Source organism: Netta rufina (assembly GCF_964035555.1).
Source record: "Netta rufina genome assembly, chromosome: 17".
In the NCBI taxonomy this organism is placed as follows: Eukaryota; Metazoa; Chordata; class Aves; order Anseriformes; family Anatidae; genus Netta; species Netta rufina.
This window is the reverse complement of record NC_140141.1, coordinates 1,494,181-1,507,866: the sequence shown is the minus strand read 5'-3', so window position 1 is coordinate 1,507,866 and position 13,686 is coordinate 1,494,181. Positions and strand designations below refer to the sequence as shown.

Sequence of the window (13,686 nt, the reverse complement as noted above, 5' to 3'; positions counted from 1 at the left end):
GGGTTTTTGAAGATGAGATTTTGTAAATTGAAAATGGAACATGAAATAATGATAAAACAGAAGGAAGTCTGAGGGCTTCTGTCTCCTCTCCTTTCAAGATATGGACTGAAATCCTTCTATGCTTAGATCTTTCCTAAATATTTAGGTGTTTTCACTATTAAGCTATATCAAGCTACACAGGAACTGAAAAATGTTTTGTTGTGACTCACATCTGAAGAAAACCAGAAAAGCGTCCCACCAAACCAATCTATACCTCTTTGCTATGCTCTGAATTGCATTAGTTTTAAAACATGAAGCAGTACACAGAAGCATGTTCCTCAAGAATTTGAGTTGGAAATCAACATTACATTTATTGTGGAAAATGGGTACCTGGAATAATATACATCACAAGTTATGTGCTAACACAAATCATAGAGTGAATTCATCTCTGGTTTTGGTCTCTTATGATCTGGTTAACATCAGCTTCAGTTAGTCAACACAATGCCATTTCAGGTAGCGATGCTACTACAATGATGCATTAAAAATGCATTAAAAACTGATAAACAATTTTTACTGGTAAATCTCAGGTTATTAGAATGTTGTTTCATAATACAGTATGATTCAAGTGTCAATAGCAAATTTAAGAGTAACTACATGAAAACAATTACTTTTGTTTCCTTTACATACAGCAGGTATGGGCAGGGCCAAGCAGAGTTAGCTCCTCTGAGCAGTTTACTCCCTAGGGAGGTTCATATAGACCTATGTCTTCCATACAAAACAGGTGAAGTTGATGCTGGGAAAATAGTTGACCCTTCTTTTCCATTAGTAGTTTCTCCAAATGGTTGTTCATGCATCACAATCTGATCTTTGAATTCTTGAGATTCACAAGCAAGCAGCACACCGGTGTTATGACCATAACTGCTTTTCTAGCCATGGGCTTTCTGTAGTGCTGCTGGATGTGACCATCTTCTAGGTTTTAGCAGTACTCAATACCACCTAGCACAGCCTGCTGTCAATACTCATTAGGAACTGACAAATAAAGCTGCCTCCACTGATTGGTTTAATAGCTTTCCTCACTGCCCTTATCCCTTGTCCTTCTTTAAATCTGTAGATTGTCATTACTATGTATCCATTGTCTCGAGTTGATTTGTTTGCTGGACAAAAGTAATTCAGTAACACTGTGTACAACCTACCACCCTTCAGGCAAAAAAGCTGCACTGCAAAAATCTAACAATAATCCTGATGGACAAAAAAAAAAAAATATCACTATTACTGGTTTTTCATCCCTTTTCTCTAATCAGGACAGGTAACTTAATCCCCTTTCCCTTATCCTGCTCAATACTTCCAGTAAAGCCAGTTACGTGGTAGTTCAGCACCTTCTGCTGTATGTTAAAGATTAGCCGCTGCCTAGCAGACTAACAAAGCACTTCACAGTCCCACATCTTTTGTTTTGGCCCTGCACCAGATCAAATGTGGTAGGTATATCATGCCATGGAAAAAATAGACAGAAAGATCCTTTAATGGTGTAGCAGTTGGAAAAGTATTTAGGTCTACAGAACAAAGTCAGCAATGCACATAGGCCAAACTTTTCAAAACTGCCTAATGCATTCAGCTCACTGGCTGCCCAGTACTACAAATAAAAATTGAGTGGCCAGATTCCCAGTTACCTTCAAATATCTTCAGATATATACACACATAGATATGTGTTACTTTCTCAAAGTTAATCTCTTGCAAATAGCTTGTGTTCAGTATGGTTATTATTTTTCCCTTATTTGCAGCCTGCTGTATGAGGACAGCTCACAGAAGCATTCAGGACCAGGGATAGGATTTTGCCTTCTAATCCTTACATACAGTATATACAAATGATGACTCAGATTAGAAAAGCTTGAATACACAGCAATTCATAAGGTGATAATCACTGCAGCTCTGCAGAAGCCAGTGGTGTTAATTTACAACAGCTCTGGGAAGCACACAGAGCGCTTAAGTGATCGGTATTTCAGGTATTGATAGTTCTTAATTTTTCTGTCCTGTGCTGATTTCTACAGGGAAGTTATAATGACACTGCCCTTTCTTCTGTTCATAATTTACCCAACTGCTAGAGGTAATAGGAATTTTCCTCACTGAGCAGTCAGACATAAGTGCAATTCCTCTCCTCTCTGGGGGCCAGAAGCCCCTCCCAACAGTAGAAATGCAGTGCAAGGAGACTTCAGGATACTTCCACCCATCTTTTACCAGTATTTTCCAATTCACTCTACTGTTAGTAATGTATAGCAAATGTGAATCCCCTTGCATCACAGGAAGCCAAAATATTTTAGGAACAGGACTGAAAGAGTTCTCATACTCCCGAGTGTGACATTGACCAACTCTTCACATTTTCTACTTTGCAGGTGTTTTCTATTTGCAAAGACTTACCAAAGTTCACCCAGCAAGACAAGAAGAGGGTTGTGTGAAGCACTTACATCCTATAACCTGTCAGCAATGTTTGAACCACTTTCACAATAGCTTGCACTGACTAGATGTAAGAGAGGAAGATCTGTTTATTCAGACAGTGTTCCTACTGTGTTAATGTACTACCATGCATAATTAGTTTCACTCCTTGTCATATTAGTCATTCTCTTTGACTTTACTGGTGTTCTTGGGCTGATAAGTTTATGGATACAATAAATAGGATTCTGAATTAAGCCACGGTTTAAGAACAGTTTCAATCCTGATGATTTGTGGATATGAGGTCATAGACCGCTCTACTTTACTTTTGCCAGAGAAGATTTGTAGCTATTATATTCCTAAAGCAATGATCACATGCTGTTTACTTCAGCATTGGATGTTGCAATACCTCAATGAATAATATACAAGAAGCAGAAAATAAACAAACCAACCCACTGTGCCTGGGGATAATGTGTGGCATGTTTTTCTTTAGGATGATTAAATGTGAATGCATGTCACAGGATGTAGGGATTGCTCTGCTGGGAACCCGTGAATATGAGAGCATACAGCCCTATATCTAACCATGCAAACGGCCATGGAGAAGGTTAAAGCAGCCCCTAGGCAGAACAAGCATATGCACTCACTGCTCCCTGGCTGTTGTGCTCAGTCAGCTCCTCCCTATAAGGTATAGGCACTGCATGGACTCCTGGGTCAAATTCCACACTTCCACATGGAGGAATTTTCACTGAAGACAGATTTCCACCACAGAACCAGAAAGGTGAACTTAGTTTTGCCAACCAGCAGTCACCAAAAACACAGAAGAAAAACCTTAGCAGTGACAGAAGTATCCACATCATTAGCACCTTGCAGGACAATGACACATGAGCTTCACTAGTGGGTACCAGCTGCCCCTTCCTATTACAGCATCAGGGAAGCTGTTAAAACAATTCCTATTTCCTTTACATGGGACTACCCTCTTGTACTTAAGGAATGCTTCTATTTGATGCCTTAACAACTGCATGGATCGGCATCTTCTGCAGATACAAGACTAACATGCCTGCAAGAGTAAGTTTCCAAAACTGATGACTTGCAGATAACAGACTCCACAATCAGTAAGATTGTAAAGTAGTTATGCTTATTCAGTACTGGGCAGCACGGGGGGTACTCCTGCCAAAGTCATGCGCACCTGATGCGGCAACTTGCCTTGGTTGTATGCAGTAAAGGGTTACATATGCATGAAGTTTCACAATACTCATATACATGTTCGTAACCTGTCCCCACTTCGTATTAAAATTAGTTCCAAGGAGTCATTTCCATAAACTCCTCCCATTTGCACTTGCGCAGCGTATTCTGGTGGTGGTCGTTGGGGGTCGTGGGGATGAAGATTGATGACTCTTCCTCATCACCACTAGTTGACCTCTTGTCTTTGTGCAGACTCAGTTGCTCCTTGGCTCTTGTCCATCCACAGGACCAGTTTCTAGCAGTTTCTTAAGATAGGCTCACACTCTTATTAATATTACATACCTTGGTAAGGGGCCCAAGGCTTCTTGCTTTAGTTAATTTGAACAATGCACCATAGTTAGCAAAGACACTAAGTAGCATTCTAGTTTAATGCTGCCAGCGCTTTATCACTACTTGATAAGATTCTCCTAACTCCCTCTCTCACTGACAGCTGCTTGGAAATACTGCACATTGTCCTGAGATGTAGCACAGGGCTGACTTGCCTTCTAAGATCTGTGCTGTTTGGTGTGCTTACTCCTCTCCCCTCTCCACCCCTGATGGAAAGAAAGAATCACCACCTTCTTATTCCTGCTGGAAGCAAGCAGAACTCTTTTTAAAATTCTTGGTATTTTCATCCTCTTACCTTGGCCTGGTTCAAAATAATTTTAAGCAAAAATGCAAATCCCCTTTTCACCAAAAGGGCGTTTCAATGAGAGAACATGGCCTGAGATCTGCATCTGTGATTAACACAGAACTATCAATGTTCCAATAAACATCAGACTGTTCACTTCAAATAAACCAGCTACCTGTTCTAAAAAACAAAACAAATCCATTTTGTCCATAACAGCAAGTCACACAGGCAGTTACTGATAGCCCACATTACTATTTCTATCTATTGCACTTCTCAGCATGCTAATGATACCCTTGCCTAGGCAGATTCATTTCAGAGCAAAGAAATACATCATCAAATTGCAGCAATCTTGTTTTTACCTTCAACTCTCTTTTCAGAAAGATAAAGACTGAAGCAGACCTTCAAAGGGTGAACACCCCTCTCCCATCCACCCAGCAAATATCCAGTTCATTGCTTTTGGATTTCTTCTTTCATCACAGCCATGCTTGTTATGTGGAATAGCATTCTGTTTCTACTATTTCATGGAAAAGGATTTTCAATAAAAGATAAGCACTGCAGTCAGAAAAGACTTCTGTAACGGAGATTTCACTCAGTAAACAGGTGTCCAGGAGATTATCTCACCAACTTAACCAAAGCTGCAAACATCAGAACGATTCTGGGATAACTGAAATCCCCCCTTTTTAAAATAAAAGCCTTTTATCTGCCAAGCAACACTTCCTGTTCTAAAGGCTATTCTCCTTGGTAGTTGTCAACTATGTATTAATCTAACTCATATAAGCCTTAGAAATGAATACTTTCATGTGCAGAATCTTTTGGGAAACTCTGATTCTCTGAGGCTTTAAAGAGCAATTGTTGCTTATCACCGTGGAGATTTCCCTTGAATTCAAAGCCGGGTAACCAGAAAAAAAGATACATCAAATATTTCAGCGATTAACAAGTTTTCCACTCTGTCATCCTCAAAGGATTTTCATCTCATTGGTAGTGAAACCGCTAAAGAAGAAAATGAAAGGAAGGTGGTCTGAACCAGTAAGGCATTTCTTATGTTCCCAGGTACTGTTTTGCGACTCCTGTCCAAAATAACAGCACTCAATTCTTGTGGTTCTTTACAAACCACGGCAATATCAAACACATTAGGTCTTATTTTAAAGGGTATACACATTGGCAAAGACAATTGCTGTTAACCACAAGTAGGTAGTTATAACCCCTTCCTGTAGAGTTCTCATAAAACCGCTGTGTGGGAGAGGCAAAGCACTGTCAGAGCACTTTGAGAAAAGCAGGTAACTGAAGTTTTGCTTTGTTTAAACTCTGCCTGTGCAATAAAAAGCAGATATTAAAAACCCTGTAAAGCAGAGAACTTCTCTGGCGCCTCACTGCCTGTCATTCTGCAGAAATAGCCCCACTAAGGCAGCGAATTGCCATATTTTGTGCTTTGCTGCCTAATGTCGGCACGCGTTAAATGGCATGGCATACATGTTAAAAAAACTCCTACTGATGGAGGCTTTCAGTCCTCTTCAGTGTTCAAGCTAAATAATGGATTTCAATGACTAAGAACAATCTCCAGTGTGCATTAACTGTAAATTGGTTGCAATTCGCCTCCTGCCCCCAACATCTGTATGCTACCACATTAGAAACAGGAAAAAAACAACCTACCATACCTGAGTATGAACTGATCCACTGTAGAATTGGTGGCAATTGTCAAATAAATATTCACAACTTCTCCTTGTTTGACAGGCTTTGAGGGCAGCCAGACGACAATGTTACTGTCCAGCCGTAGCTCCGTTAGCTGAGAAGTTTCCTGGCCTTGATAAAGGCTGACTGATCCAATCCTCTGTAGGTGGGACATGGCTTCATCCAGGCCATCTTTTCCTGGCCGGATAGCATTTCCCTTCCGTACATCCTCAGCAGTACATTCTCCCTTCTCATCTCCTGGTTGGACAGTGTAGTAAAGCTCCACAGGGATCCCTTCAGAAAAATCAGATGGCTTCTTACGGCCTGTGACAACTGTGGGGGGGTTAAACCAGCTTGCCAGGAGTTCCAGCTCTGCCACACACAACCCCAAGTCCCCCTTCAGCCTGCAGCTGCCTCTGACCTCCCGTGTCTCTCGAAAGGCAAACACCCGCAGGCAGGGCAGCTGCTCCGTGGTGCTGTAGTCATCCCAGTCCCTGCCCACAACGTAGAACAGAACCTGAACTTTGGGTTTGCTCACATAAATTTTGTCGTTCATTATGAAGGCCTTGAGTTTCCAGTTATAAGTAAACTTGTTCGCAGATCCAAAGAAGTTGGAAGTTAACATTAGGTCCTGGGGCACAATTTGTTCAATAGAAAAAGGTCCATAGCTGGCATTTAACACCGGTGGCCTCTTGGCTTTGTATGGGAAGAATGATTCCACCCTGGACTGCAAACTGGAATTTCTCATGAAGTCTTGGTTGGACTCTTTGAGGAAGAAAGATGTCTCAGCACTGAAGATCCGATAGCTCACAGGTAGGTAAATAGGTGAAAAAAATCTCTGATTATTGTCCAAGACCCCTCGGCTCTCTGCCACTAATAAAAGAAAAGGTGATATGGGTTAGGTCAAGTCTGCTTCTGGATTCCAAGGTATGTTTATTACAAGTTTAGTGAAGCTACCTGATGAGCTAGCGATTATCATATCACTGAAGTTAAAATGTTTACGTGTAGCTATTTTTATTTTTTTTGCATTCCATACATACAAGAAAAAAGTGATGTAGACGTCAGTGCCACCTTGCATTTATTTAGCATAGTTTTGTCACGCACGCACATACACAGGTGATCATTTTCTCCAGCATTCAGACAGGCAAACTGCAACAGAGCACTTCACTCCTTTTTCCTGCCGTTACAGGTAATGTCCATGCAAGACTTAATCCTGTATTACACTTGCCCTTCAACTGGAGGTAACAGAACCTTGTGCTCACCTAACACAACAAAATCACATGGAGGAACTGGCTTCACTTCAGGAACTCACTGAATGCTTTGACTGTCACCTGGATGAGAAATAGGATACTTCTATTTGTGCAGTTACTTTTCACTCCTATGCAATGTCTCACCTCCCTAACAAAACTTCAAATATTGAAATTTGCTCACACCAATTTTTTTATGGACTGGCCATAAGCCTGAGTCAAAGCCTCACAAAACCAATTCATAAATAAACAGGGTGACTTGAACCACCAGTGCGGGTTACTTTCCCCACCTTTTCTGTCCATGCCATCCCTGCTTAAACCTCCTACCTACTTAGAAACTTCCCTGCTGTCTTTTCAATCTTTCTGTTCAGTTACACCACACATACAGCATTCAGCACATTGCTACGGTCCCCTGAACCCCAGCCCTGAAAAACCTGCTCATCACCACCCCTGTAAGGAACACTGCCTGGAGATCAAATTCAGCTTCTGTTCTACAGCCAAAGACAGAAATTGCTTTTCTAAGAACTGACACATCCCATTTCATTCTCTTCCTCTGTCAAGAAATCTTGTCCTTGTACTAGTACTTCTAGCACTACAACCTGCACCTCTATAATTTAATATTGACTGTAAGTCAGCTTCTAAAGTTAAACAGATACATACCACAGGCTAGGAATATTACAAGTGCTTTGTGTGTGTAGAGATAATACATAAAATACAATACACATAAAGCAAATTAGTATTTCTGTATATACTGGCCCAATTTACATTTAAGCTAAATATCAAATTCCTTTTGACTGAAATGTGTGCCTATTATGAAGACTAATTAACAACTTATATATTGGTGATAAATAGGTTGAAAGAAAAATTATTGCCTAGTTAGGATAAATAATAGAGGACAGCCTTAAAATACAATGCATGGATTACTTAATACTCACAAGCCCTCTTCCTAACCCATTCTGAAGAGATAACTATAGGTACAAAGGGTAATTGAATGAAGATGCATCTTGTGCTAGACTGTCTTTAGTACTTAAAAATAGACCTTGCCCTCAGACATATGTCCGTGTTCCAATGTCCTTGGGGAATCCATCAGCGTCAGGATTTAAGGTTATGTATTTGTTTACCACTTTAAAGAAATGCAACAGCAAAGACAACGCAAAATGCTCGGACCTGTCTGAAGCTTAGGAACACCTAAAGATCTCAAAAACCCTATACAGCTGACAAAACAGTCTGTCTTTCTCACAAGGGTTTGCAGCTTGAGGTTGTGTCATTCTCCCCCCAATAGATTCACTGTCTTTCTAGCATGTCTGGCTGCTAGCATGCTAATTATCCAGTCAAACTTAAATGTTTTCAAGTAATAAATAATCAATAACTATCATTACTCCAAATGGCTGCTGTTAACAGAGACAACTTCACTGCGATATTGTTGAGTATGCACATAGCCAGTGCACTGGCACTACTCGGTGCTGGGGAAGGGAATAGCTTTGGAAGGCAGGTGTTAGTCAGTTAAGTAAAAATGTAAGAAACAGGTGGAGAAGAGGGGAAAAAAAAAAAATCAGAGCTCTCAAAGGATGGCAGCCATAAATTTGAAATAAGGAATTAAGATGTGCTTGCTCATGTTTAATTCATGCACCACCACTGGATGGTAGAATTATTTCTCATAAATGAGGAGACTGCTATGACTGAACAAAATATATATATATATATATATATAAAAGGCAAAAAGACAAAAAAAAAAAAAGAAAGCTAAGAGGCCTGCCCGTGAAAATACCAGTACACAGTGAATTACCAGCACAATACCCTGTCAAGCAAAGCCACATTTAAAATAGAACTTCAGTGTAGCACGCTGTTTCAATCCTGTAAATCTTGAGTCTATGGCATACATCTTAATTCTGTTGGAAAGGAATGTACAGGTGCCACTCCTGTCCAAAATAATGGCACTCATTTTTAAGTGCACCAACTTTCCTTTAGCTGAATCAGAATAGTGCTCTGTTAGGGTTACATCCCAAAGCCATATAATACTGAAATAAGGAATGTAAAGATATATTCAGACCATGGATCTTTCAAGAAACAGCAAAACCTAAACATTCCTTCTGGTCCAGAAACACAACAGGAACTTGGTTTACTGAAACAGTAGCAGTTTAGCTTCACTTTTCTCTAAATCCCTCCACTTACAGCAGAGCCTGCTGAGATAAGGCCAACTTTCTGAATTGCTGTGTAATGAGGTTATGTGACAGCTAATATTGTTCCTTAAAAAAAGTTGCTATACAAGAATTCAGTTTCTTCCTGATCAGTTTGGATATTGAATTTGACTCGACAAGGCATTAGAACTTTTTTTAGGTGTCCTTGTTTCTAAAGCCAATAGCCTTGTAATATCAGAAAGCAGCAAGCTCTAATTCAAGGAAACACATAAGCACTTCCTTGCCCATAAGCATTACTTGAGTGAAACACATGGGTGCATTTCACTGAAGCCCTGCTCCAGAACTGGCATCTTAGCCAGTGCTACTGAGGGAATACCTTTGGCTTCAACAGGTCTAAAAGAAACAGAAAAACTCAGCAGGCTGCAGAGACAAACAAACTCCTGATTTCAAAGGGCTGCAGATCAGTATCTATGCTAGAAACTTAACAGTTGTTTTGCTGCAATTCCCAGGAGTTTTGCTGTACTACATACTCAGACTGATGGTGGTCTCACTTGTGCAGGCACTCCATTTATCCTGAATCAATCTCGTGGATGAGGTCTGTAGGACCTAGCTGAATATTAAGAAAAATAGCCATGCAACTTCCACTTCAATAAACTGAGCAACATCAGCAAAATCTATTTGGTCAGAATGACAGCAAAAAAAAAAAGTTTTGCTTCTTTATTGTAGTCTAAAGATTTCCACCCACTCTACATAATGGAGAGCTATAATTCTATAGTGACGGCTGTACTTTAGACAATCTATTTAAATGCTTTGAGCCTTTTACTGATGAAGCTGGTAGTTAAAAATGTCCACTTTATTTTAGAATCCCAGACATGTGTATCAGCAACTAAAGGCCATCATTTCAGGGATTTGTTTTACACTCATCTCTACCCTGTAACCTGCATGTCCTGGTACAATTACCGAGATCTCCAAGGAACATTTTTGTATGTTTAATCAGCTCTGCCACAAAAGTGTTTTTGTTTGTTTGTTTTTAATTTAATCAGAAAACCTATTTAACAAGATGCCAAAGTTTTTTTGTGTTTCATATCACAACTTACTTTAGACAAAGTAATCCTATACTTCATGATTACTTATTTAAAAAATAAATAGAGCAGCTCTTAAAGAAGCCATGCCTATCAGCGGTTTCAGATGTTTGAGAATACATCTCAATTTTGAACTTTTTTCTCCTCAACCACCCAAGCACATTTTGAGGGGTTTGTGTTAAAGCAAGGTCTAAACGGAAGTGTTGTACCACTATGGAAGTACCAGCTGTGGGAGCAGTATTTCACTGCAGGTTCAGCTGCTAATGTGGGCACAGTTGCATCAGCAAAATGGAACTGGGTTTCTGCACAGGAATACGAAGTACATTTATAAAAATCTAACTTATTTACATCAGGGAAGTCGCATTTACCCAAACAGATTAGTTAAAGGGTGTAAATATATCCTGAAAAGCCATGGGTGCTTCATCTGAAAGCCCTGATCATCAGAGAACGATGCTTGTTGACCTTCCATATTAGGTCCAAATAAGTAGAACTTATATGTCATTACAAACCAAAATGTAAATCAAGAATATGGAAAAGGGTAAGAACAGAATTGCAGAAATACTATTTCTGTACTGCAGACCAGCTCTAACTACAGCACAAATAGGCAGCAAGTGCTTTACCTTTCTGTATTAAATAAGAGCCACAAATTGTTCAGAGGTGAAGTCAAGCATTGAAAAGACTGAGAACCAGCAAACAAAACTACCACTAGCCAAGAACAAAAGTTAAGGCTTACAAGTAATTACTCCTTTGTAACAGCCTAGTGACTTTCTAATCCTTCTGGCTTCACATGCTTGTGCAGCACTTCACCTGTACCCAAACAGGCATCTGTTGAACACATCATTGGCTCCAGCATCACAGGCCAGCTCAAATTCCTGTTACCTAACAAGTCCATTTATTTTTTTCTGATCTGCATTATTTTTTCTTGGATTTCACTAGAAGAATTTTCTTTGGGGGAATTTCACATGGAGCAGGAGTCCTGGTGCTGGATTCACTGGAACAGTCATAAAGGTTTAATATATTTAAGCCAACCTTTTATGAGGTTGGTTTGAAACAACTTTCCTTTGGATTGTGAATTAAGGGTTTCATTCATGGGTGGGAGATTACTGCCCAACGGCCAGGCATCTCTGCTGACTGATGTTTGATAAGCCACCAAGCCTTCAAGGAAACCATCTGCATGTCCCTCCAGACAGAAGGCTCCTAGCCAGAGAAAGCCAGTGAGAACAGAAGACATCTGCCTGTGCAAAAGAGGACTAATGTGAGAATCTTTCTTTGTACCTTGCATAGCCCTCATGAAGGCACATTTGCAAATACTCATTCCAGGAAACAAACCATGTGAGAACTGGTAGACAAATTTCAATCTCTGTTCCATTACCACATCACCACGGCTGAAGCTTCCACCAAGAAGTCTGTAACTTCCAGGCCAGGATCTTCTTCCTTTTTATAACCGCTTTACCCAGCGACTTGTCCCTCCATTCCTAAACATAGCTGTAACTGAATGCTGCACTGATTTTTTTTCCCCAACAAATACATGCAACTAGATTTTCAACAAAAAGAGACATTGTTTATTTACAGCACCATCACAAATCCTGCAAACTTTTTAAAAAACTATCCCTCCTCCTTACATAGATTCCCATTCCTGTGTTACCCCTACATCCAGGAATGCTAGACGTGCTCTAAGCATATTATACCAACCATCCTCCCACAGAAATCCCCATCCTTGAATTCTCTTCCATGACTCTTTCCACTAGTCCAAACCTGTCCCGCTGTTGCACAGACAACCACATGCTCCAACTCAGCAAATGCAAACAGAGTAGGGAAAGAATAAAAGTAGAAAAGATATACTTAAATCATTACAGATGTTTTATTCACAACAAAACATCAACAGCTATGTTTTCTTGTCCATTTTCCCTTATTTCTTCATACTGACAGCACATTTAGTACATTCAAAGTGTACAAAAATATTGTAGCAAGTATTTTTCTTAGAACTGCAGCTCAGCAAATACAGCAAGAAATAAATGCCTATGAATATTCATTTAGATTTCAGAATTACCTCTTAGCTCTCTTTCCTTACCATCTGGAAAAGGATATCTTCCTATTACAGAGGTCAGCTGGAACTTAAAAACATCAAACAAGCTCAAATTAAAAATATGAAGTATTCTTAACTGTGAGGTTGATTAACCATTGCATAAATTACAGGCAGCAGTGAGGGTTTGTCCATTTCTTCATATGGAGACTGGATTCATTTCTGAAATATATTTTTTTTTTACTGCAATTTAATGTTTAAGTACAGCTATAACTAGAGCATAATACTCTGTTCTGGCTTAAAGTCTACAGATCTATGACCATTCAAAAAAATCAGTTGAAAAACTGAGATGACAAGGTAACCGCAGAAACCATGTTTTCTATTTTTCATGCTTGCCCATCAAATATGCTTTCTCATCCAGTGAGAGAACAGAGACTCTTTGAATAATTGCACGTAGGCAATGTCAAATGTCAAATGCTTACAGTGAATGCTTGAGACCAATTTGTGAAGTTAAAAATAAACTGGAAACAAATCTGTCAAAGAAATCCATATAGTGAACATGTTTGTGAACATGTTTGAGGGAAATTAGTCTATTCCCAATTATTCTTTGAGCACCCAAAGAGGGCAATTCTGTCAAGTAAATGATTGCTAACTATTTTCTCAGAATTTTAGGATCCAGGTTTCATTAAACTGAGACCCAATGTTGAAGGATAAGTATACAACTGAGTGTTTTGTTGATGAACTTGGACTGGCATATTCCCTGTTCCCATCTATGTGAACAGACACCCTCGGTAACCACCCAGATATATTTTAACCCAGGTGTAAATGGAACCTTATCTAGCCTAGACCACAGAGTTTAATTATGCTGCCAGATAAAGACTGTCAGGAGATGATTTAACCAGTTATTTTGAACAAATGTCCTATTTGATTTCAAGGAGACAGAATACCAGATTTCACTGTTTATTGTTAATTGAAAACTGCAATAATATTCCATTACATAGGCTTCTCCCACATACTGAGATTCATTAAGGACATGCTTTATCTCATGTATCCTGCAGCAGGCAAAACCTTCAGTAAATCTCAACAGACATTTGTGGACTTAGTACAAATAGACACATTTTGCCTGTATTTCTGTAGCAGAAACAGAACAGTCATTTCAAAACCATTAGGGAACATCACAAGATTACCTAAAATAATGCATAAACAAAGATACAACAGAACTTCTGTGCTTTTCTAACATACTAAAAGAAAAGGGTCTGCCAGTGAAACTAAG

General features: G+C 39.5%; 1 protein-coding gene across 2 annotated transcripts in view; it reads right to left on the bottom strand.

The window, feature by feature from the left end:
• Positions 1-13,686, bottom strand: part of TMEM132C (transmembrane protein 132C) — a 228,386-nt gene that overhangs the window by 160,256 nt on the left and 54,444 nt on the right. For both annotated transcript variants that reach the window (XM_084297343.1, XM_084297344.1), the window contains exon 2: positions 5,911-6,796. In XM_084297343.1, coding sequence (XP_084153469.1) covers positions 5,911-6,796 — 886 coding nt within the window. The remainder of the gene's footprint in view (positions 1-5,910; positions 6,797-13,686) is intronic.